This window comes from Elephas maximus, chromosome 19, assembly GCF_024166365.1.
Source record: "Elephas maximus indicus isolate mEleMax1 chromosome 19, mEleMax1 primary haplotype, whole genome shotgun sequence".
NCBI classification, from domain to species: domain Eukaryota; kingdom Metazoa; phylum Chordata; class Mammalia; order Proboscidea; family Elephantidae; genus Elephas; species Elephas maximus.
Window position 1 is genome coordinate 21,617,081 of NC_064837.1, and position 26,724 is coordinate 21,643,804.

General features: G+C 40.3%; 1 protein-coding gene across 1 annotated transcript in view; it reads right to left on the reverse strand.

Annotated features, from left to right (window-relative positions):
- CPD (carboxypeptidase D) overlaps positions 1-22,296 on the reverse strand; it is a 66,411-nt gene extending 44,115 nt beyond the window's left edge. Inside the window, exons 1-2 of the mRNA XM_049859761.1 lie at positions 21,485-22,296; positions 14,018-14,265 (exon numbers count right to left, since the gene is read on the reverse strand). Of these exons, the coding sequence (XP_049715718.1) occupies positions 14,018-14,265; positions 21,485-22,215 (979 nt within the window). The 5' untranslated portion in view covers positions 22,216-22,296. The remainder of the gene's footprint in view (positions 1-14,017; positions 14,266-21,484) is intronic.
- Positions 22,297-26,724: the final 4,428 nt, after the last annotated feature.

Genomic DNA, 26,724 nt, shown 5'->3' on the forward strand with positions numbered 1-26,724 from the left:
GTGTGCGACAAGGTTGTGTCCTTTAACTATACCTATTCATTCTGTATGCTGAACAAATAATCCAAGGAGCTGGACTATATGAAGAAGGATGGGGTATCACAATTGGAGGAAGACTCATTAACAACCTGCATTATGCAGATGACACAACCTTGCTTGCTGAAATGAAGAGAACTTGAAGCACTTACTGATGAAGATCAAAGGCCACAGCCTTCAGTATGGATTACACCTCAACATAAAGAAAAAAAAAAAATCCTCACAACTGGACCAATAAGCAACATCATGATAAACGGAGCAAAGACTGAGATTGTCAAGGATTTCATTTTACTTGGATCCACAATCAACACCCATGGAAGCAGCAGTCAAGAAAACAAAAGACACATTACATTGGGCAAATCGGCTGCAAAAGATGTCTTTAAAGTGTTGAAAAGATGTCACCTTCAGTACTAAGGTGCACCTGAGCCAAGCCATGGTGTTTTCTGTCACCTCATACGCATGTCAAAGCTGGATGATGAATAAGGAGGACCGAAGAACTGACACCTTTGAATTGTGGTGTTGGCGAAGAATATCGAATATACCATGGACTGTCAAAAGAATGAACAAGTCTGTCTTAGGAGAAGTACAGCCAGAATGCTCCTTAGAGGCAAGGATGGCGAGACTATATCTCACCCGCTCTGGACATGTTATCAGAAGGCATCAGTCCCTGGAGAAAGACATCATGCTCAGTAAAGTAGAGGGTCAGTGAAAAAGTGGAAGACCCTCAACGAGATGGATTGACACAGTGGCTGCAACAATGGGCTCAAGCATAGATACCAACAATTGTGAGGATGGCGTGGGATCCAGCAGCGTTTCGTTCTGTTGTGCACAGGGTCGCTATGAGTCAGAACTGACTTGACAGCACCTAATAACAACAACATGTTCTCTGACCACAATGGAATTAAATCAGTAGAAACCAATAAGAGAAAGATATCTAGAAAATATCCTTCTCTCAATGTAATCTCATAAAAGTAAAACACATTTCCTCTGAGTCTATCATAATAAACTACTCCCAGAAGGCAATTAGTGAGTTGGTGTATCATCTTAGTTATCTAATGCTGCTATAACAGAAACACCACAAGCAGATGGCTTTAACAAATAGAAATTTATTCTCTCACAGTTTAGGAGGCTAGAAGTCTGAATTCAGGGTGCTAGCTCCAGGGGAAGACTTTCTCTGTTGGCTCTGGAGGAAGGTCCTTGTCATCAATCTTCCTCTGGTTTAGGAGCTTTTTGGTACAGGGACCCCAGGTCCAAAGGACATGTGTTTCCGGCTCTTCTTGTTTGGTGGTAATGAGGTCCCCCGTCTCTGTGTTCGTTTCTGTTTTGTATCTCAAAAGAGACTGACTCAAGATACAACGTAATCTTGTAGGATGAGTTCTGCCTAATTAATATAACTGCCTCTAATTCTGTCTCATTAACATCATTAAAAAACCCCATTACCTTCTAGTAGATTCTGACTCATAGCAACCCTATAGGATAGAGTAGAACTGCCCCATAGTTTCCAAGGGGCACCTGGTGGATTCGAACCGCCGACCTTTTGGTTAGCAGTCATAACTCTTAACCACTATGCCACCAGGGTTTCCCATTAACATCACAGAGGCAGGATTTACAACACATAAGAAAATCATATCAGATGACAAAATGGTGGCCAATCACACAATACTGGGAATCATGGTCCAGCCAAGTTGACATACATTTTTGGGGGACACAATTCAATCTGTAACAGATACATACATTAAACTCTTTTTCTAAACTCAAAGGAGTCAATCAATGTCAGAAAAGTGGCAGACTAACTTCTATTTTATAAGACAAAAAGATAAAGCCATCCAAACTACAGAATAAAAAAAAAAACCCAAACCCACTGCTGTCGAGTCAATTCCGACTCATAGCAACCCTATAGGATAGAGCAGAACTGCCCCATACTGTTTCCACGGAGCACCTGGTGGATTTGAACCACTGACTTTTTGGTTAGCAGCCGTAGCTCTTAACCACTATGCTACCAGGGTTTCCGAACTACAGAATATCAAGTCTTTAATCACCAACTTCATGATGGCAGTGGGTTTTGGTGGGCCATGCTTTGCTTTAGATATTACTTTTTAAAAAATCATCTAAAATTCTGGTAACAAATGGGGATATTAACTGTCTGTTATGAATAATCTAAGAGTTTTTTGTGATATGCCACAAATAGACCTTATTTGCCATCTGTGTTAAACTTAACATTTATTTTTCTAATACTAAATGTCGAAGACTGTATAATAAGTAGTCTCAACTAGGTAGCTGGTTCAGATTTGTTGTCTTTATTTTTTTCCTCAACACAAAATCTGCTTATACGAGGTACAGTTTGTTGTAATAGGGAACAGCCATGGATCTGTAGCTAGGCCTGACATTACTGACAGCTGCAGCTACTGCCAGATTCAGTTAATACATCTATTTTTTTAAGCTATGTCATGTGGCTCAACACAGACTAAAGGAAGAAGTATCGGATTTCAGAATAACATTTTTTACAAGCCATGGCAATTTTTAATTTTGAGAGTAAACATTCAGTTATGGGCATACATCAAAGCAATCACGTACTTTACTACAGTATAAGAAACAGTATAAGGGATCTGCTAATTTGTCCTACTTATTAGCAATCATAAATAGGCAAGCATCTATTATTATCCATTAATCTCCCAAAGGGCTATCTAAACCAATGATTTTCAACTTTTGGTTCATACTAAAATAGTTTTGGTATCCAAAAGTTTTCATCTGAAGATTAAACAGTTGCAAACAATTTAATTTCCTGCATAATATAAATGCTCATATTTTTAAATAAAACTTTTACATCATTATTTTATTCCTAAGTATTTTATCTTCTTGGGGGCTACTGCAAATGGTATTGATTTGGTGACTTCCTCTTCAATGCTCTTTTTGTTGGTGTAGAGGAATCCAACTAATTTTTGTATGTTTATCTTGTATCCTGATACTCTGCTGAATTCTTCTATTAGTTTCAGTAGTTTTCTTGAGGATTCTTTAGGGTTTTCTGTGTATAAGATCATGTCATCCGCAAAGAGAGATACTTTTACTTCTTTCTTACCAATCTGGATGCCCTTTATTTCTTTATCTAGCCTAATTGCTCTGGCTAGGACCTCCAGCACAATGTTGAGTAAGAGTGGTGATAAGGGGCATCCTTGTCTGGTTCCCAATCTCAAGGGGAATGCTTTTAGACTCTCTCCATTTAGGATGATGTTGGCTGTTGGCTTTGTGTAAATGTCCTTTATCATGCTGAGAAATTTTCCTTCTATTCCTATTTTGCTGAGAGTTTTTATCTTGAATGGGTGTTGAACTTTGTCAAATGCCTTTTCTGCATCAATTGATAAGATCACGTGGTTCTTATCTTTCGTTTTATTTGTATGATGGATTACATTAATTGTTTTTCTAATGTTGAACCATCCGTGCATACCTGGTATGAATCCCACTTGGTCATGGCGAATCATTTTTCTGATATGTTGTTGAATTCTATTAGCTAGAATTTTGTTGAGGATTTTTGCATCTAAGCTCATGAGGGATACAGGTCTATAAATTTCTTTTTTTGTAGTGTCTTTACCTGGTTTTGGTATCAGGGATATGCTGGCTTCACAGAATGAGTTTGGGAGTATTCCGTCCTTTTCTATGCTCCGAAATACCTTTAGTAGTAGCAGTGTTAACTCTTCTCTGAAAGTTTGGTAGAACTCTGCAGTGAAGGCTTCCGGGCCAGGGTTTTTTTTTTGTTGGGAGTTTTTAAATTACCTTTTCAATCTCTTCTTTTGTTATGAGTTTATTTAGTTATTCTACCTCTGTGTTAGTTTAGGTAGGTAGTGTATTTCTAGAAATTCACCCATTTCTTCTAGGTTTTCAAATTTGTTAAAGTACAATTTTTCATAGTAATCTGATATGATTCTTTTAATTTCAGTTGGGTCTGTTGTAATATCGCCCATCTCATTTCTTATTCGGGTCACTTGCTTCCTCTCCTGTTTTTTTTTTTTTTGTCAGTTTGGCCAATGGTTTATTAATTTTGTTAATTTTTTCAAAGAACCAGCTTTTGGTCTTGTTAACTCCTTCAACTGTTTTTCTGTTCTCTATTTCATTTAGTTCAGCTCTAATTTTTATTATTTGCTTTCTTCCGGTGCCTGAGGGTTTCTTTTGTTGCTGTCTTTCTATTCAAGTTGTAGGGATAATTCTTTGATTTCGGCCCTTTCTTCTTTTTGGATGTGTGCATTCATTGACATAAACTGACCTCTGAGCACTGCTTTTGCTGTGTCCCAAAGGTTCTGATAGGAAGTATTTTCATTTTCATTGGATTCTATGAATTTCTTTTTTCCATCCTTGATGTCTTCTATAATCCGGTCATTTTTGAGCAGGGCATTGCTCAGTTTCCAAGTGTTTTATTTCTTTTCCCTGCTTTTTCTGTTATTGATTTCTACTTTTATGGCCTTATGGTCAGAGAACATGCTTTGTAATATTTCGATGTTTTGGATTCTGCTAAGGCTTGCTTTATGAGCTAATAAGTGGTCTATTCCAGAGAATGTTCCGCGTAGGTTGGAAAAGCAAGTATGCTTGGCTGCTGTTGGGTGAAGTGTTCTGTATATGTCCATGAGATCAAGTTGGTTGATTGCGGTATTTGGATCTTCCGCGTCTTTATTGAGCTTCTTTCTAGACATTCTGTCCTTCACTGAAAGTGGTGTGTTGAAGTCTCCTACTCTATTATTGTGGACCTGTCTATCTCACTTTTCAGTGCTGTTAGAGTTTATGTATCTTGCAGCCCTGTCACTGGGTGCATAAATATTTAATATTGTTAGATCCTACTGGTATATTGTCCCTTTAATCATTATATAGTATCCTTCCTTATCTTTTTTGGTGGGTTTAACTTTAAAGTCTATTTTGTCAGAAATGAATATTGCCACACCTGCTCTTTTTTGCTTGTTGTTTGCTTGATATATATTTTTTCCATCCTTTGAGTTTTAGTTTGAGTCTCTAAGTCTAATGTGTATCTCTTGTAGGCAGCACATAGATGGATTGTGTTTATCTATTCTGCCACTCTGTCTCTTTATTTGTGCATTTAGTCCATTTACATTCAGTGTGATTATGGATAGGTATGAGTTTAGTGCTGTCATTTTGATGTCTTTTTTTGTGTGTTGTTGACAGTTTCCTTTTTTGTGCTTAATTTTTTGTGCTGAGTAGTTTATCTTTATATAGAGTCTTTTCCTCTTATTTGTTGTATTTGATTTTGTTTCTGCTGAGTCTCCTATTTTTTTCTTGTGTTTTATTTTGATGAGTAGGATAGTTAATGTCCTTTTACATCATTTTAAATGCATCCAAATAAATAAAAATACCATAAAGACTTGATATCTAGAATCATCTATTTAAAAACTACATGGACAAACTCTTCAAAACTCTGCAAACTGAACAAAATTGTAGGAATTTTACATCTTCCCTTTTTCTCCCTGAACTTATATTTTCATTCCACTTCTCCCACAGAATGTTATTTGGATTTGATATACTTGTAGGCTTGAGAGTCTTTCATCGATCATCCTATAATACTTCAATCTCTAATACATGTGTATTTAAATTTTTCTTAATTTCCAGTGACTATAATGCCCTAAGTATTAAATTCTGTCTTCCAGATTGAATTATTACAATAACCATCGCTATTATAAAAACAGCAGTTTTTTGAACATTAAAAAAAATAATAAACATAAATAATAACTACTGAAAATATACCTTTCGCTGAGAAGTTTGGGGTGATGCTTTTATGATACCATTACTCACCAAATTGTTCCTTTTGTTTTGGGGCCTTGGAAGCCTGTAAAACTCTGAGGCTATATACCCTAGTGCGATTAAGATGGATCGAAAAGTATGCCTCACTTCTGTCAAACGGGAAAACGGGATATGAGCTAGAACTCCCACGACAGGCATTTTCCCAGGTAGACCAACTTTCGGGAAGAGTAGGTATGGAAAGTGAAGATCTGGACGTGGACTTCCTTACAGTTATTCAAACGAATTGGTCTCCCCCTCCACACCCCTCAGGTACACACAGCCCAGTGTGAAGACTGATGATCTGGGACATCTCCTCCACTCACAAGGGAAAGTGACAAATTGTACACATTTTACTTTTAAACCTACCTACCAATTCAGAGTTTCCTACGCTCAGAAGAAATTGAATGTGGTGTGAAATCAACCATACTTTTACTCCCTTACCAGTTTCAAAGAACAAGATGCAGAATATAACAATTAGCAATCTGTCCAGTATTACAACAAATTGTGATCAATACTAATTGTTATAGGTGGCTAAATCTTCTGATCAAAGGATCTACTCATACCAATTACATTTTTTCAATCTATTTGTCTCATACCTAATCTTCATATCTTTAAGATACTCAGATAAAAATATTCATCTTTACAGTACCAGTCCCTATGAGTCTTCTCACTATAGAGAGATCTAGCTTTAAAAAGTGGGGTTAAAAAAAAAAAAAAAAAAACACAAAACCTGTTGCCGTTGAGTCAATTTCGACTCATAGTGACCCTACGGGACAGAGTATAACTGCCCCATACGGTTTCCAAGGAGCGCCTGGTGGATTCGAAATGCCAACCTTTAGGTTAGCAGCCATAGCTCTTAACCACTACGCCACCAGGGTTTCCAATAAGAGTGCTAGGGGGTACTTAAATAAATTCAACTCTTTTTTCTAAGATGGGGTACTAATGATTCACTCTTACGTCTCAAGCATAAAGTCAGTAGAAAAAGTATAGTCAATTTTTCAGTGTTAAGGCTTAAATACAGTACAGGTCAACCATAAAGTGTCAAATTGTGTTCTACAAGAACACTAGAAATCTATTATGGGAAAAACTGCAATATGTGTTTTCCTAATAGAAAAAGCATGTTAGAGTTTAGGAATTTAGGTAAGCAATTTCTACTCTATGTTTCAATTTGGAGCTTAATGTTGGATAGTAAGACATTCTCAACTTTGACTTTTGTGAACAATTTCTTTACAGATAATGAGTTATTAAATGATAATTTTGACCCGAGATATTTTTAAAACCTAATGAGCATGAAGTTCAAAAAAATTTTAAGTGGAAAATTTAGGCTACATGAATGAAAAAAAAAGTTTGTCCTTTAAAAAAATTTCCCCAAATTCCTGGCCTTTAAATTCAAGTTCACTTTAACCAAAAATTAACTGTACTTGGTCTTTGTATTCTCAGCACCTTACCTTGTGAAAAACTATTTCCTTCACCACACCCACTGAGTATATATTTGCTAATGATAGTATCCTACAAAGTTAAACTACATTGCACAGTCGTGTATCTGTTTGCAGTTCTAACTTGGTCAACACTCTCTCTCACACGCCCCTTCGAACTGCATTTCCTATAACGCAGGGGGAAAAAAAAAGCACATCTTATTTTTAAATAAATTTTTAAACATCTGATTTGATGAATTGGGGGCCAAATCCCAAAGCAGGGTTTGATCTCAACCTGCACGTAGATGTATTATTACATTACAAAATACACAGCTACACTGCTCCTAAAGGTGAGATTTTACGTGAGGTTATATTTCAGTTTACTAAAGCAAACTTGTGACTCAAGTAGAAGCAAATATTCTGCCTGGAGTATTATTTTACCCTCTTGCTTTCATTTTAAATGAGACAGCACTTGGATTAGAAAAGAGAGAGAAAGGAAGAATGAGATCTAACCAGCTCCTTAATGTACAATGCAATGCCTCAGGCTCAGATAAGACCAAAAAGTACTTTACTAATACATATTTGATTATGAATAGTACCTTAAAACAGGCTGAGAATTAATATCTGAATTATTAGCATTCCTTGAAGAAAATATCCCAGAACAAAATGGCAGAAGTACATCTACTTTGGAGGTGAAAAAGCACCCATCTGTTCATTTATACGTATGTTCTAGTTGAAATCCTGGCTCTAAGCAATTAAATTATGCCAGGAAACAATATCAACTCAATTTTCAAAATCATGTACACCGCCATATGCTTTCCAAATGTCCCTACCTCCAAAATCTCTCTCATCTTGACCTCTCTCCCAAGCTCCACAGTCTATATGTGCGATTATTCCATTAAATTTAACATACATATCCCTACTACCTCCAGCTTCCACTCCTCTCCTATCAAAAGAGAAAACACACACACATAAGCTGGCTCCTCCGATTAGTTTTTCTCTTTCCCATTATTATTCTTTCTCACCCAGGCTCAAAAACCCCAGTCATATTTTTAGTTCCTTCCTCACCGACATAGTGTTCTACCATTTAACTGGTGGCCAATTCTGCAATTCTTCTTGCAGAATTTCTTATTTATCTCATACTCCCTTTTCATTCCCACAATGTATCTCTATAGGAAACCCTTATCTCCAAAAGAGACCTCACTCCAAAGGACTGCAAAAACCTCCCTAGTCTCCCTTCCTCCAGGGCTCTTCTGCCAGCAATAGCATCACATTGTCCTTATTATCAAAGAATACACACTCTAGCCAAAGACACAAACAACTACTAACAGCATAGTGGATAAGCATTTTATTGATGATACAAACAAAAAGCAATAGGATGGAAAGCCAGTGAGTTACTACAGGGGAAATTTCAGAGGTTACAGCTGAACCAGAGAAAAGCCCAGCAGGACAGGCCGAGGGACAAGTGAAAAAACCAAACCTGTTGCAGCTGAGTTGATTCTTACTCATAGCCACCCTAGAGTGACAAGCAGTCCTGTGCGTATTGAATGGCAGAGGAGAGGTAGGAGATGAGGCTAGAAATGCATATTTGAGCCAGGCTGTGGGATCTTCAATGTCGTGCTAAGAAGTTTAGAAGTGATCCTCTTAAAACGTGAAACCAGCAAAGATACAAGAATCCTTTGTTCTGTTTTCATGTGTTTGCTGTTTTGTTTTTAACATATAATTTTAAAGACAAAGTACCACAAGCACGAAAGGAATCAGTCACATTTTCCGTAAGCGGAATAACCGGTAAGTTACTTTACTCATCTACACCTCAGCTTAGTAAACGGATCTTGCAGAAATATCATGTATGGAGAGTATTTTGTACATGTTCATTAGGTCAGACTTGTTTATTTATTTTATTCACATCCACTGTATCCTTGTTATTTTTGTCTTCATGATCTAATAATTACTGAGAGAGGCATGTTTAAAATTTCCTACTGTATGTATGGATTTACCCATTTCTTCATATCAGACATTGTATTTTTCAGTTCTGGATTATTCATTTGATTCTTTTTTGTTTGTTTTAAACAGTTTCTAATTTTCTGGTGTTAATTTCTGGTGAATTCATAACACCCTATTCAATAACACAGAAAACACTCCTCCGGAATAACATTTTAGCCCATTTTTGGACCAAATCTAACCTTTTGTGCTGTCCAAAACAGTTTGGTAGTTATTCTATTCATTCTGAAGAGTAATTTTTGTGTGATGGACAAAACTGGTTACATTTTTATTGATAATTTGATTTTATCATTTTCCCCACGCTCTTCCTTTTCCAACAGCAATCTACCTCAGCCAAATGCACCTCAGTATTTAGTCAATCAACTCACAGGCAACTAACGACAACAAGGTGTTGTTCAGTGTGACCTCCACTTCATGCAGAGAACTGTTGTCCACCTGATCAGAGGGGTTCAGAGTCACAGGAGAATGGAATTGGCTACGTTACATGGTATTTTGCCACATTCTACAATTCTGACCATAGGATAAAAGGTGAGGGAAGAAAGTTTGATAAATCCACAGAACATTTTCTTCTTCCAGAAGGGGAAAATAATTGATAATTACCGTTTGAAAAAGCCCAACTTTAAGTAAGTAGTGGCTTAAAAAGTCATACGTATGAAGCCTATATGGCAGCCGTCCTGACTAATCATAGAATGCATAGACTCACAAGAGCAACACATATACCTGACAACCATATTTCTTGCCAATTTCCTATCTCAGTACGTCATACAATAGGGAAGGCAATCTAAAAGTAGGTCAACTGAGATAAATATCTGTGGCTTGGTCGTCACTGGAAATGATTTAGACAGAAACAAACCAGGGCAAAAGAAAAGCCTCAAGCAGTAAGTTATCACATGAAACTTGTAAAATATTTTATTCTTAATTAGAATTTGAAAATAAATCAAGTTTACCGGGGCAAGGGCAAGAAGGCAGGAGGGGACTGGAAAGCTGGTAATGGGGAACCCACGGCTGAGAAGGGGAGAGCGTTGACATGTTGTGGGGTTGGCAACCAGTGTCGCAAAGCAATACATGTATTAATTAACAAGAAACCAGTTTGCTCTGTAAACCTTCATCTAAAGTACAATTAAAAAAAAAGAACAGTGCTTTTTAAATTGCAGATTATGATCTACCAGTGAATTGTGAAATATGTCAGTGGGTTCAGATAAGCTTTTTTTTTTTTTAATGACATAAAACAGTCTAGAAGAGATAACACTAGAATTTGCTGCAATACTAATTGCTCCATGAAACTGTTTCAGTTTGATGTACACATATATATAAAATGTATACAAATGAATGAAAGGTATTTCATACTGTAGGTCAATTAAAAAAAAAGTTTGAAAACTACTCATCTAGGGTCTACCAGTAAGGTAAGCTTATTTTCTCAGAGAAGAGAAATTAGGAAGAATACTTTTACAAATTTGTATGAAATTATCTAGTCTAAGATTATCTAAGATTTTAAATAACTATGTGCTCATTTTTCAGATGCCAGGAATTCATTTGCTGAAAAAAGACCAACTGTACACCTTGTGTATGCCAGGCATGATTCTATGTGCTAGAAATACAAAACTGAAAAAAACAAAGTCACTGTCCTCATGACATTTAAATTCTAGTGGAGCTAAACAGTCATGGTACCAGGTGCTAGGCTAAGTGCTTTACAAACATGATATCTTTTGGGCCTCATAATCCTATGAGGTAAGCTGTATTTATCTTCATTTTTCATATATGTGAGAACTGAAGCTTAGAGAAATTAAATAACTTGTCCAAGATCAATCGATCTCAGTCTCTCTTCCTTTCTCTCACACATATATGTACACACACAGAGCTAGTCAAAAGCTGAGCAAGAATTCAAACCCAAGGCAGTGAGATTTTAAAGCCCTGCTCTTAACCACTATATTACACTGCTTTCTAGTGTCCTCCTATCTTCAGGAAAATAAAACAACTTTCTGCCCAAGAAAACGTCTAGAAGTTATACAAACTGTGACATTTGATCATATAATTTCAATCACAGGTAGTCTTTACCAAAAAAGAGTTTACCTGCCCTTTTTCAACTTTTATAAGTTGAAAAAGGGCAATTCTTAGAAGTTGACCTAAACTACATTTCAGCTTCATTAAATTCGCTTTGGATTAGACATACGAAACCATCAGCTGATTTTTATAATGACTTCAAAACTGTGAAGAAAAAAGAATGGCAGACAAAGGCATATAAATCAGCACACTGTGATTAAAAAAAAAGAAGGCTGCTCCCTGAACAAGTCCAGCTTAGGCTCTGACAGTAACAGGCGTTAGAGGAGTGTGACTGTTCATAGGCCTTCTTAGGATGATCATTTCCTAGGTGAATTCTTCGGGTTTGAGAGACATGTTGAGAGAGGCAAGGCCCACCCACATAGGCAGCTAGATATCCTGAGTCAAGCCTGGCAATGAAGGTGAGGCGGTGGGCCAGATCACCCTCGCATCCCCCACAACTATACTGTCTGATCCTGAAGAGCAGGAACGGTTTCTGTTTTGCTCACACTGTAACCCCATCACTGAGTACAATGTATGAGACGTGGCAGGTGCTCAGTAAATATTTGCTAAATGATGACATACATGCTTTTGCACAAGTTATTTCCTCTCTTAGACCTTAAATTCCAATGAGCAAGAGGGTTCACTGATCAATATATCCACGTTCAGCTCTAAAAATCTATACTTCTTCAAGATAGGATTCCAAAATATATCACACAGAGCATCAGAAAAATTACTCCAGGACGTCCAGGTCTGAATATATGCCAAGTCACAAGGTTTCACAACATCTTACACACTGCAGTCCCGCAGAAGATAAACAAAATGAACATGCTCTATTGAAACTATTGAAATTACCACAACCTCCTTCTCTTTGAGGAGAAAACACTCGGTATTTGCTGAGGTATCACGAGATATAGGCCAGTTATAGCAGAAATAGAATAAAACGCGTCTGATCATTCAGCCGAAGCAAGAAAAGGTGACACTCATGAAAACAGTAACAGCAGCAATAGCAGCAAAATGTTTCTTCTTCAAATGTTTGAAGAATCAGAAAAATCCGATAACTTGTTTAACCGAATAATCTCTGGCCTTAACACCAAAGTACACTTACTTTCTGTGAAGGCAACAAATTTACTTTTTCAATAGCAAAACATAGATATACCTTCCTTGCCAATTACTTTCTAACCATTTACAACTTTTTCCAAAAAGCAAATTATTTTTCAACCCATCATTTTAAGTCATATAATTTCAAATCAATGAAGCAATTTGATTACATGGCAGAATAACCAGTTTACGAAGTTAGGTTTTCTTAAATATATTTGCTGAAGAATGAAATGGGATTAAACATTAAGGTACCATTATGTCCCTGATCTAGAAAGAACTTTAAATGATTTTCAAATCACTTCTAATTCTTACGGGACGAAAGTTTGGCTTCTAAATATCTGAAACCTCTCTGTGGATGCCTGTTATATACAAGAAATACTGGTAGAAACTATACCCTACCCATTGCCATCAAATTGATTTTGACTTTTAGCGATCCCATAGAGGGATCAAAACACTCTAGAAGGTATCAAGTCCTCAAACTTAGGACTCAATTTGGGTAAACAAGGTTTGACATAAAAAGTCAAACAATAATTTAAATAAAGACACATTAAGAGACATATTATAAGGCATTTTATAATGTGACTAATTGCCAATAAAAAGGTAAGGAAGACCTAAGGCATAATTTCACCATGGGCAGATTCTGAGAAAAAGTTTATACTGATGACATTTCCATGGATTGACTTGTACCTTCTGCCTACTTCCAATAAAATAGATTAAGTCTATGATAAAAACAAAAAAGTTACTAACCAAAGGATATCAAAGGTTTAAAAAGAATAGCTGTTTTCATAACATTTAAAAAGTAAACAATTCAAGCTTCCTTTAGCAACTTTCTTTAAAATAACATTTCAAGATCATCCCACAGATTAAAATAAAAAAGTAAAATGTGTCTTTATATAAAACGGAGAGATCTGGTGGTCACCATATTAACCAAGCTGTCCAGCTAGACCACTTGCAGTTTGACATAATGTGACATGATGCGCTCTATATAATGTTCTTGCTGGAAAATCCGACATGAATCTTACGAAGAAAGTAACAAAAGCCAGGATATGGGATGTTCCACAGGACTCTTCAAAGGATGCACCATAATTAAGAAAAGAGAGGCTTGATAGGACTGTTCTAGATTTGGAAAACTAAAGAGACACAAGAGCCAAGTACAATGCTTGAAACTTGACCGGACCCTGGGACAGAAGGAAAAGGAGCTATAAAGGATATTTCGGGGATAATAGGGGAATTTAAGTTATGGCTAGCGTATCAGATGACAGATTTGAATTACTGTTGATTTCTCACTCATGGTAATAGTTTGTGCAGGAGACTGTCCCCCTACTTAGGAAATGCATGCTGAGGTACTTACGAATGTCATGATATCTGCGAACTACATTTAGATGGTTTAGCAAAAGACTGTGTGTGTGTGAAGAGACTGAGAGCGAGACAGCAAGAGACGCAGAGAAAGATGGAGCATGTAGTAATAGCTGGCAAATCTAAATGAAGGATATATGGGTGTTTACGGCAGTCTTTCAACTTTACTATGGGTATGAAAATTTCAAAATATAAAGAAGTAAGATTTTTAAAAACTAGCATTCCTCTTTACAACTCAGTATACGTAGGAAGTTAAATAAGCAAGGGGGAAAATACCGCAAATCCAGCGCTTCACATACCTTCTACGTCATACCAATGTGCTCCATTCGTGATACCATCTTTGAAAGTCTCATCTTCATCTCCTGGACAATGAGGTGCACCAGTTTTCATTATGGGGTGGTTTGAAGCATAGGCTTTTGCCAAATATTTAAAGACTTCATCATCTGAGGTTTTGCTATAGATTCCAGAGACCTTATGTTCCGGAGAATCATCAAACGGATAGCTTGCTACCACTGAGCCACCGTGCAGATTTCCAGAAAGTACGAACCTTTGAAAACACAACCAAATCATGTATCACTAAAAAAAAGGGCACCAAAAACAAAATGCATTTAAAAATTCCACACCATCCTTCATTAATGAACTCAGACATCTCTCTGGGAGACCTAGAAGTCAATTCTAGGTCTCCAAGCTGTTATAAGCACACGACCAGCACCACCAAAAACAGAAACTAGAAAGAAGGAATTATCAATTTAACAAACTTTAGTCAAATAGTTTTCACGATCCAAGTTACCCTCAAGTAACTTTAAAGAATTTTCCCACTGTTGAAAAAGCAGCTGAGTAATCACACTATAAATTAATATTTCAGGAGACAACTTATCCAGGGAATTCCATATTCATGTCTTAGGTTGAACAATATGAATTTGCCAACATTGATTGTTTTCTGATTTACAAAACGACAATTTCATAGAGTTTGACCTAACAGATGCATTTCATAGAAAGCATGGCTGATATAAATACTTACTGAATACATGAGATGGGGTAACAACTTTTATGTTTTTACACTTACTATCCAAAGAGAAACTTTAAGATAGGGAGTCTGATTTAAAACAGGATGTGTTCTGCCTCACAATATACTAAAGACAGAAGCCACAGTTGAAAGATTCGGGGAGGGGGAGAAAACCTGATTCACTGAGCTGCTTTCAGAGAAAAACAATGCAGCACATCCAAGACTAAGTCCTCCATTATCTCACGGTAGAAGTAGCTCTCTTTCTAGGCCTAAAGCCTGTGACTGGGCCACTAAAAATAAACTGAGGTGGACACAAGACTGCTTCCATAAAAGAAACATTTTTTTTAAGTGTTTTTTAATGTTTCTACTTTTAAGTGAATCAATTTATAATTTGGTCAAATTTATTATACATATGGAGCCCTGGTGGCGCAGTGGTTAAGAGCTATGGCTGCTAACCAAAAAGCTGACAGTTGGAATCTACCAGCTGCTCCCTGGAAACCTTATGGGACAGTTCTACTCTGTCTTATAGGGTCACTGTGAGTCAGAATCGACTCAATGGCAACAGGCGTTATATATAAAGGAGCCCTGGTGGCTCAACAGTTAAGTGCTTGGCTGCTAACTGAAAGGCTGGCGGTTTGAACCCAACAACTGCTCCACTGGAGAAAGATGTGGCAGCCTGCTTCAGATTACAGCCTAGGAAACCCTATGGGGCAGTTCTTCTCTGTCCTATAGGGTCGCTATGAGATGGAATCAACTCAATGGCACATAAGAAAAACAGATACATAAACGTGGAAGAACTCCTTTTATGGTAAAAACTAAAGGCAAAAATATGCTTAAGTCCAATTTATGTAACTTTTCCTCACATGAAAGTACAAACCATTATTATGAGTGGAAGTTTAAACACTTCTCTCTCTGTACTCTAAATTGGGTTTTCTTCCTTCTGCCTTTCAGTGGTTGAAATTAACTGGCCTATACAAGTTCTAAAGAGGACTGATATATAACATTTCTCTCCATATGTCTGAAAGAAAATTAAACCTATCATATGTTTAATTTGAAAGGTTAAATACGACCAGTACCATCCCAGAGGAGCTCAAACAAAATTACTTGTTAACACTGAATCTGTTCATCAGAAGATAGAACTTAGCCAGTAATGACAGTGATTAAATACTAGAACAGACTCTGAAAAAAGACTAGTTAAAAACTAACACGATTATAATTAGCACCCTTCCAGATACAGTGGAGAATGCCATTTGGCGTAGCAGCAATAGCACAGGCTCTGGAGGCAGACAAGCCTGGGTAAGAACAGTAGATCTCCCAGATTTGTCACTCACCATTAGTATGATCAGAAGTTAAAACAATAAAATAAAAACCTGTTGCCGTGGAGTCGACTCTTGATTCATGGTGACCCCTTGTGTGTCAGAGTAGAATTGTGCCCTACTGAGTTTTCAATGGCTGATTTTTCGGAATTAGATTGCAAGGCTTTTCTTCTGAGGAGCCTCTGGGTACCCTTGGAGACACAAACCTCCATCGTTTTGGTTAGTAGCTGAGTGCGTGACCCTTTGCAACACCCAAGGACAACTGATCAGGAGTTACTGCCTTTAAATTCACTGAACCCCAGTTTCTCCTTCATCTGTAAAATGGGATTAATGCTACCTGCTTCCCAGGGTTGCTATGAGAATTAAACAAGAAAACACGTCAAACATCTTTCAGCACCCATTAAAAAAAAAAAACAAACCCATTGCCATTGAGTTGATTCTGATTCCTAGCAACCCTATGGCACAGTGACTGATTTATAGCACCTGCTCAACAAATGTTCAGAATATCCTGTTTAGGGAATAACTGCCTTATAGACTATCATTCCACTCCCCACTTCCACTGTCAGCCCCAGGGTGAAATAATGATATAGAAAAGGAAAATAAATACATCTTGTAACATTCTAAAACATCTTTATGTTTTCTGGTTTATGTGCCTAAGTTAATTTATGTACTTTTTGCCCACTGACTTTGGGGATGTTACAAACATCATTCAGCAACAAACATTTCTTGAGTGTCAACTATGTGCCAAACATTGTTGTAGGTGCTAGGGACACATCAGTGAACAACAACAACAAAATAAACCCAAAATCCTCATGAGCTCAAATTCTGGTAGAATAAAATGGATAGCTGAATATTCTAAATAAGTGTAGCAAGCTACTTTACATATTCTTAACTAAAATTTTAAAATCCAAGATTCTCTTCTAAATGCTGTCTTTCACCGTCTGGCATTTCTTGCAATATTTCTCAGAAATATTATTAAAATGCCTAACCAAGTACTTTAGAACAATGAAATAATACTTGCAATTTACTTCTCTGATAAACTTAGTTTTCCTCATTCTAATTACATAGTTTTGACAGTACCAATGCCATTTTAATTATGAGAATTTCACAAGAACAAAAAGACAAATAACCCAATTAAAAAATGGGCAAAGGATATGAACAGGCACTTCACTAAGGAAGACACTCAGGTAGCCAACAGATACATGAGGAAATGCTCACGATCATTAGCCATGACAGAAATGCAAATCAAAACTACAATGAGATTCCATCTCACTCCAACAAGGCTGGTATTAATCCAAAAAACACAAAATAATCAATGTTGGAGAGGTTGTGGAGAGACCAGAACACTTATACACTGCTGGTGGGCATGTAAAATGGTACAACCATTTTGGAAATTGATTTGGTGCTTCCTTCCAAAGCTAGAAATAAAACTACCATATGATCTGGCAATCCCACTCCTTGGAATATATCCTAGAGAAATAAAAGCCATCACACAAACAGATATATGCACACCCATGTTCACTGCAGCACTGTTTACAATAGCAAAAAGATGGAAGCAACCAAGATGCCCATCAACATATGAATGGATAAATTATGGTATATTCACACAATGGAATACTATGCATCGATAAAGAACAATGAATCTGTGAAACATTTCATAACATGGAGGAGTCTGAAAGGCATTATGCTGAGTGAAATTAGTCAGTTGCAAAAGGACAAATATTGTTATGAGACCACTATTATAAGAACTCCAGAAATAGTTTAAACAGAAAAGAAAATATTCTTTGATGGTTATGAGGGGGAGGGAAGGAGGGAGGGAGGGAGAGGGGGATTCACTAATTAGATAGTGGATAGGAACTAATTTAGGTTAAGGGAAGGACAACACACAATACAGGAGAGGTCAGCACAACTGGACTAAACCAAAAGCAAAGACGTTTCCTGAATAAACCGAACACTTCAAAGGCCAGGGGCGGGGGTTTGGGGACCATGGTTTCAGGGGACATCTAGGTCAACTGGCATAATAAAAACTATTAAGAAAACATTCTACATCCCATTTTGGAGAGTGGCATCTGGGGTCTTAAACACCAGCAAGTGGTCATCTAAGATGCAACAATTGGTCCCAACCCACGTGGAGCAAAGGAGAATGAAGAACTTTAAAGACAAAAGGTAAGTATGAGCCCGAGTCAGAATGGGCCACACAAATCAAAGACTCCGTCAGCCTGAGACCAGAAGAACTAGACGGTACCCAGCTACAACTGATGACTGCCATGACAGGGAGCGCAACAGAGAATCCCTGAAGGAGCAGGACAACAGTGGGATGCAAACCTCAAATTCTCATAAAAAGACCAGACTTAATGGTCTGACTGAAACTAGGGGGATCCCAGAGGTCACAGTCCCCTGACCCTCTGTTAGCCCAGGACAGGAACCATTCCTGAAGCCAACTCTTCAGAAAGGGATTGGACTGGACTATAAGACAGAAAATGATACTGGTGGGGAGTGGGCTTCTCGGATCAAGCAGACACATGAGACTTTGTGGGCAGCTCCTGTCTGAAGGGGAGCGGTGAAGGCTGAGGGGGACAGAAGCTGGCTGAATGGACACAGAAACATAGGGTAGATAGAAGGAATGTGCTGTCTCATTACGGGGAGAGCAACTAGGAGTTTATAGCAAGGTGTATATAAGGTTTTGTATGAGAAACTGACTTGATTTGTAAACTTTCACTTAAAGCACAATAAAAAAAATGAGAGTTTCAAGAGAAAGTGACAGTGGCTGTAAGATCATTCCTTTGTCAAACCAATTTTTCATATCAACTCCAATGTTATTTGCAAAGTATTTTATGGTTCCCATTGAAATCAATTCTCTCAAGGGTTCCTCATACTTAACTTCAGTTTCATATATCATTCATTGCCTAAGATTTAAAGTAGCTTCTAAATATAAACATAAACAAGAGTCTATAAATAATAAATTATGAATAGTACAAAAATCTTCACTGGATGAAGTATAAAAGAAAACAAAGAAAATAAATTTCACTTTCCTGAAGAGGAGGAAATAAATACTAAAATTTTACATATTCAAAATAACAAATCTATTTCTAATACAGCTAGGTGAATAGGATATCAAGGAATTACCCAAATGATTTACTTCACAAAATACATTGAAAAAGGGGGAATTTTCCCATACAGACTCATGTTTTGAGTTTTTTAATACCCTATCCATAAAGTTGACTCCACATTTAGGCATCAAACTCAAATTGGGCATGTGTTTGTATTTTTATTTAATTTTATTCATGTATCAATGTCCTTTGTGACTAAATAATATTTTGTCATTAAAGAGTGTGCATTTTGAGTTAATTTTTTAAGACTCATGACGGATGGACATACTTTTCACCCCACAGAATCGCCTATTTTACCTTTTGACTAGAGTTACATGTTTGAAAATGGCTGGGGAAAATTAGGGTAGTCCGTAGCCACAGAACAAAACTGCTCTCTGTGTGATACCAACTGACACACACATTGAGCTTTTAAAATTCTCGGAAGCTCCTATCATTGAAGCAAGCAGCCCAGACCATAACCTGCAATCATTAAATACTGGTGATATGAAAAAATTAACCGGAGAGCAAATTTCTGGTTCTAGACTTACAGTTTAAAGCTTTCAGTACAGCCTCAAGGTGACTTGCACTAAGAGAAAGCTCATTTTTATTTTTGCTCATAGCAGAACTAACACTGAAGAGAAAAATCTAGTCATTGAATTTATACCCCTGCAAGGGTCATGACAGAGCATTTTAAACATATTTAAGCAATACAAACAGTTCCTCTATCATCTCAGAAAAGCCCTGGCCATCAGCGCTTCTGACTTCGTAAGGTGTATACCAAAGTCACTGAGTTGGAACTGACCTGATGGCAACAGGTTTGGTTTGGTTTTATACCAAAGTCATATTTCTTATGCAGATGTTCAGAGGTCATGGCATGGTAATCTTTGAAACAAAAAGTCTTCCCAAAAGCATATGTGAAATTAAGTATCTACAAGAAATCTTAAAGGGGGAGTAATGTGAAAGGTGGAAGATGAAAAGAAACTGACATAATACCCACAAATATTCTAAATCTGCCATAGAGGACTGAAATCTCAAAGAAGAAATGATTTCAATTCTCATAGAGAAATGTCTTTGCTCATTACTTCCTTTATCTTATACTGTCACTAAGAAGTTCTCAAATCCAGATGGACAGAAAAAAAATTTTTTTTTTCACAAGTCTTACAAAGAGACATAAATGGGGATATGTTCTTAAAGCTGATGCTTGAAAAAGCAAAGAGGTGAACGCTCACCTCAGACACTATTCCATCAGGAGTCAGTCCCCGCTTCCTTTATTCCTCTCCTCCTTTCTGCTGAAAATCTTACCCATCTTCCAAGACTCAGTTCAAGCTCTACCTCTCCCACAGAGATGGACCTTGTTGTTGTGGAACAACTCCTGGAAAGCATAACTAGGTACATAAGCACACCTCATATGTATTTATAATATTCTCTTGTTACACACCAATTTCTTGAGGTCCTCGTGCTTCTCCTTTTTTAGTATTTTAAACCCTACAAAAGCGCTTGATAACGTTTAAGTTGTGTATAAAGTGTGACAATGAGCCATGCAGCCCTGGCCGTCTATTAAGGTACACAAATGGCATCAGAGACCCTTCGCAGAGTCTCAAATCAAGCTGTTCACAGATGACAATTCCAGATCTCTGCAAGTTCTCCAGCCATAGCCACATGCTCCTTAGCTGAGTCAGTAGACACGAGAGTAGAAGCAGTTTCTGTCAAATATTCAAGAGGAAGACCCTGGGGCTGTTAATTACCATTTCTAGACCGCAGTCTCTCGCCTGGCCGTTAAGAGCACTGACTAGGAATCTGACTGCCTGAGTTCAAGTCCCAGCTGCACTGCTTATTATATAAGTGAGGTAACCAATTTGATCCTCGATTTCCCCATCTGCAAAACAGGAACCCTAACGGTGTCGATCTCATCAGGTTGTAGCCAGCAGAAAGTGAGACAATGCAGTCCAGGGCGAGCGTTTAGCACAGCGCCTGCAGCAGTAAGACAATAAGGAGCAGTGACCTGACCACGTATCTACAGCACGGGTGAGGCGACCTAGGTTATCCTTAAGGAGGCTTCTTCCATCGCTCATATTCTATGGTCCTGGTGTGAGAACAGGGACCAGAATGCCAGGAAGGGCTGTCACCACTCCAGCCAGGGAGCTCTCTCTGCATCCCCTGAACAAATGACAGCCTCCAGGTAGAGCTTCTCTGCCAATTCGCCGGCCGGAGGGTAAACGGTCTGAGCCCTGCCTCTATTACGGGGTGTCTTTCTCCACCCTATCGCCTTCCCCTCGGCCCGGCAAGCACTGTTTGAGCGCCTACTGAGTGCCTGCGGGCTCACGCGGATGGGATGGGGCGTGGGGCCACACTCACTTGTTCCTGCGGATCCAGTCGATGAGGGCGCGCACCTCCGGGACGTCGTCCAGGGCCGGGGGCTCGCCGGTGCGGAACTGGTCCGGGAAGCTGCGGTTGAGGTCGCGGCCGCGGCTGTTGTCGCGGCCGGTGGGCCCGGGCGGCTCGCCGTCACCGAGGCCGCAGTCGCCCTCGCGGGCGCGCTCGAAGCCATCGGGGTTGAGGCTGGGCATGACATAGACGTCGGTGGCGTTGAGCAGGCGGACCAGGCGCGGGTCTCCGCGGCGGTAGCCGGCCACCAGCTCGCGAGCCAGGTAGACCAGCACCTGGCGCGAGACGGTCTCGTCGCCGTGCATGTTGCCCACCAGCTTCACCTGCGGCCGGCCGGGCAGGAGCGGCCCCGCCGCGTCGGGCCCCGCGTCGCCGTCAGGGGGCGGCGGCTCCAGGCCGGCCGTGAGGCGCAGCACCCACAGAGGCCGGCCCTCCACCGAGCGGCCGATGCTGAAGAGGCGAGCCAGGCCCGGGGACGCCGCGGCCGCCACCTCCCTCAGCACCGAGCTCAGCTCCTCTTGGTGGTAGTAGCGGTCGAACTGGCCCTCGGCCGCCTGGGCGCCCGCGCTCGTCGTCGTCGTCGTCGCCTCGGCCTTCTTGATGTGCGCCGCCTGGGCCGGGGTCCTCAGCAGCAGCAGGCACAGCAGCAGCGGGAGGCTCCCGGGCCGCCGAGGCGGCCGCACGTCCCGGCCGCTCGCCATCTTCTCAGCAGCGCGGCTAATCCCGGCTCGGCTCCCGCGGCCCCGCGCTACAGGCGGCCGGGGCCAGCCGGATCCCCTCCGCGCCTAGCAACCCCATCCCGCCCTCCGGCCGCAGCCAATCGCCGGAGGGCCTGCCGCGGCGTCACGCCAGGGGGCGGGGCCTCCCTTAAAGCAGCCGATTCCCTCTGGGCGGGCCTGCCTGCCTGCCTCCTGTCCCGGACGAGTTTGCTCCCTCTTCCTTACTTGAGGTTACGCTCGCCCAATTTCCCCCGCTCCCTGTTTCATCTTCTGCGTTTGCTCCGCTTCTGCTCAACTCGCTCAATCTCTTTTTTGTGGCTTCTGCTCCTAAATTCTCACCCCTTTTCCTCTGCGTACTCTTAACTAGCTCCCTTCCCTTTTTTGTTGCAACTTTTCCCTGCTGCGCTTTAACGCTTAGAACCGAAAGAATCAGAAGATTCGAAAGAATCAAAGAACTCGAAAAAATCAAGAGGTTCGGAAGACTCAAAGTTCGAAGAGTCAAAGGACGTTTTAGCCCAATCTCCTTTCCACCCTTTGCACCGCAGTCGTCCTGCCTCGGCTTGAGCCCAGCGCCCAGCATGTCGTCGAAGAAAATGGGACACTTGGAGCAGCGGAAGGCTCACTACTTCACAAAGCAGTCCATTCCATTTTTCATTTGTTCTGTTGAAAGAAGGCGTCTTCTTTATGTTTAGCGGAAATCTGCTACGTAGTAGGCCCCGTTTGTGTTAAGGTACATAATTCTTGGGTGTCACTCTTAGTTTTTTCACTGCCACTAGTTCCCAAGCAGATTTCATTTCAGAGTTCACCTGCCCACCTCTCTCACACTCTTCTGAACGAGTTTTATGTTTAACTGTGGCCTTGGAATGACATTTTTTTAAAGCAACAGGCGTGGCATTTCCGGAAACGAGAGTAATCCCTGAACTCAATGTTCTGTCAAAGCTGGCAAATACAGTGTTTTATCAAGTCTAGAGAGGAGGTCGTTTAAACTGGTCTTTAAAGTAGGCTTTAGTTACCTACCTTGAAGAAACACAAAACTCACAATCCATTTATCGAGTGTGAAATTCTTCCCATCTAACAGAATTACGATAGCTGTTGTATTCTTTCGGAGCCAGGCTTTTCAAGGCCCCTTCCCTGTACTATGATTGAACCCCAGTATGACCAGAGTTAATTGATTCATGTATCAAATATTTGTTCAGCAGCTGCTGTATGCCGGACCTAGAGGTAAGTGTCGTTGTTAGGTGCCGTCAGTTCTGACTCATAGTGACCCTGTGTACAATAGAAGGAAACACTGCCCAGTCCTGTGCCATCCTCACAATCATTGTTATGCTTGAGCCCACTGTTGCAGCCAGTGTGTCATTCCATCTCATTGAGTCTTCCTCTTTTTCTCTGACCCTCCACCTTACCAAGAATGATGTCCTTCTCCAGGGACTGATCTCTCTTGATAACATGTCCAAAGTATATGAGACCTAGTCTTGCCACCCTTGCCTCTAAGGAGCATTCTAGTCTTAATTCTTCTAAGACAAATTTGTTTGTTCTCTTTGCCAGTCCGTAGCATATTCAGTATTCTTCGCTAACACTGCAATTCAAAGGTGTCAATTCTTCGGTCTCAGGGAAGCAAATCATTTTTCTGATGAGTCACAGAGCCAATGCAGTTTGTGGCAAGTGCTACAGTGGAAGTATGGGGCACAGGTGAGGGAAACCTTATTCAACCTGAGGAGGAAGAAAGGGAAGGAGAGAGACTGTAGGGGAGGAGAGGGACTCTGGGCAGAAGAAGGAGAAGCACAGAAAGCTGCAAGGCTTGAGGGCAAACACTGCATGTTCTGGGAACTGCATGTTGACCAGGATTACTCGGAGTCAAAGGGCTCACAGGTGTGGAGGAGACGTAACTGGACAGAAGCCAGAGGAACAGGGCCAGGGCCTGAAGAGCCTCACAAGCCAGGCTCCCAGGAGCATACTTAATTCAGAAGGACGTGGAGAACCACTGGTGAATTTTAAGCACGTTTAGAAAAATTCCTCTAAACTAGGAGGGAATGGAATGGAAGATCTAAGACTTGGGGCAGAGAGACCTATCACCAACCAACCAACCCGTTGCTGTCGAGTCAATTCCTACTCATAGTGACTCTATAGGACAGAGTAGAACAGTCCCATAAAACAGGGAGTGCCTGGTGGATTTGAACTGCCAACCTTTTGATTATCATCTGTAGCTCTCCGTAGCTCTTACCAACTGTGCCACCAGGGCTCTGCCAGTGGAGATAGAGTGAAGGAAATGAATTCAAAAGACTTCTAGGAGGGAAACTGGACAGAATCTGGTAACAGAGAGAGAGAGAGAGAGAGGATTATAGGCTGACCCCATTAAAAAAGCAACTTGGAGGCATTCCTGAGGTATAAAACCAGTTGCCACCAAGTCTATCCTGACTCATGGAGACCACGTCGTCAGAGTAGAACTGTACTCGACAGCATTTTCAAAGGCTGATTTTTTTGAAGTAGATCACCAGGCCTTTCTTCCAAGGCACCTCTGGGTGGACTTGAACCTCCAACCTTTCAGTTTGTAGCCACTCGTCACCAAGGTGACGGTGACAGGAGAAAGCACACGTTTAGGTGTCGATGATGAGTTTAGTACTCTGCCAGGGCAGCGAGAACCATCATTGTGGTCCTGTGATCGCTTCTTCTTCTCCATCCCCCATACTATCTAGCCTACATGATGCATAGCAGTTGCCATGCATCAAAAACAAAGCCCCAACTCTGCAGAGGCTGCTCACCACCTAGGAGTGCTTAATCATTACACCGTGCACTTTCATAATAATACAAATCAAAGAAGTCCTGGGGGCATGTTAGTCTCTAATCAAAGATTTCCTTTTCTATCATTTTCGCTCTCCTTTGAAACCCCTCCTGCCCCCTCGCTCCTGCAGCTTCAGCTAGTGAGGCTTGAAATCTAAATAAACAAGCAAGAGGGCAGCAGAATAATGCGATGTAGTTTGAGCCATTGACCTCCCAGGAATTTTCAGGCCTCCTTGGTGTGTTTGAGGCCTCTTTCAGGTACTTTGTGCCAGTGCTTTCAGGTACTTTGTGCCCAGAGCTCCTGACTCTGGTCCTTGCTCACTGGATGGGTAGCAGAGGGCTGCCTTTGTGTCCTAAACACCTCCAACTGTGCAGAGAAGTCTTGAACCTCCTGAGAGGTGTTGATTTCATCCCCCCAAGGAAAATCTTGACCACAGAAATAAGGAAACTTGGGAAAGACTCGAGGGTAAAAAAAGACTTCCTGCTTCACAGAAGCAGATCAGCCGTGACCTGGATTTTTTAAGCAGGGCAGAAGCTGTTGGATGGCCACCCTGACTTTAGCAACGAATCTCTCTCTTTAAAAGACACATAGGTAACTGAACCACGGCATAGATCATCAAAGGAACCCTGGTGGTGCAGTGGTTAAGCACTCGGTTGCTCACTGAAAGATCCATGGTTTGAAAGCACCAGCCTCTCTGTGGGGGAAAGATGTGGCAATCTGCTACTGTAAAGATTACAGCCTTGGAAACCCTATGGGGCAGGTCTCTATGAGTCAGAGTTGACTAGACAGCAACGGATTTGATTTGGTTTTTGACAGATCATGAACTTATAAACATCTCATTGTCAGGTACACATACCCACAGATTTAAAAATTCAATTCAGCAAATGTTTATGGAGCACCCACTCTAGCGAAATGTTCTGTGCTAGATGCAGGGGGGTTGGAAGATGAATGTAGGAGACCTCTCCTCTCCAGGAGGCCAGAATCCAGTGAGGGAGACAGAACATGGGCACAGCAAAGGACAGAATGTATCACTGGGGCCAGAGCTATGGAATACACACTGTGCTAAACCCTTTATAGCAGTTGACTCATTTATTATTCCCCGCAGCTGTCTTATGAGGCAGGTACTATTATTCCCATTTCAAAGATGAAGAGACTGAGGCACAAAGTCTCACGGCTGGTAAGTCACAGAGCCAGTACTCAAACCCAGGTAAGAGAGAAAGATATGAAATAATCATCTCAAAGAATGGGAGAGAGGAATGGAGAGTAATAACAGTTTTCAGCCACTGACACTTTAATGGGGACCAGCAGTTTTCTGTCATTTAGACCTGAAAGTTAATGGGACATGGAACAGGAGGGTTTTTTATGAGGAGGCTGTTTGAGAGAATGAAAAATGTGGTTAGAGTCCAAATAATTGGGTTCTGAAAATCCAGCAGCAGACTGAGGGGATAGGAGGCCCCTGAGAAGATAAATATAGAAAGGGAAGAGGAGAGATTGGATCAGAGTTAAAACCTCCGTTTCAGTTTAGCATTATTCAGGTGACCAGGATGTGGTTAGTGCCACAGAGGCACATTAACTTAGAGAAAAATTAGAGGATATAGAATATAGAAGATTTGTCCATAGAAAACAAGGATGATGAAAACAATTGGCAGCATCCAATTGGAATTTTCATAAATTTACGGGTGTGTTCCAAGCAGCAAAAAGCAAAAATGGTG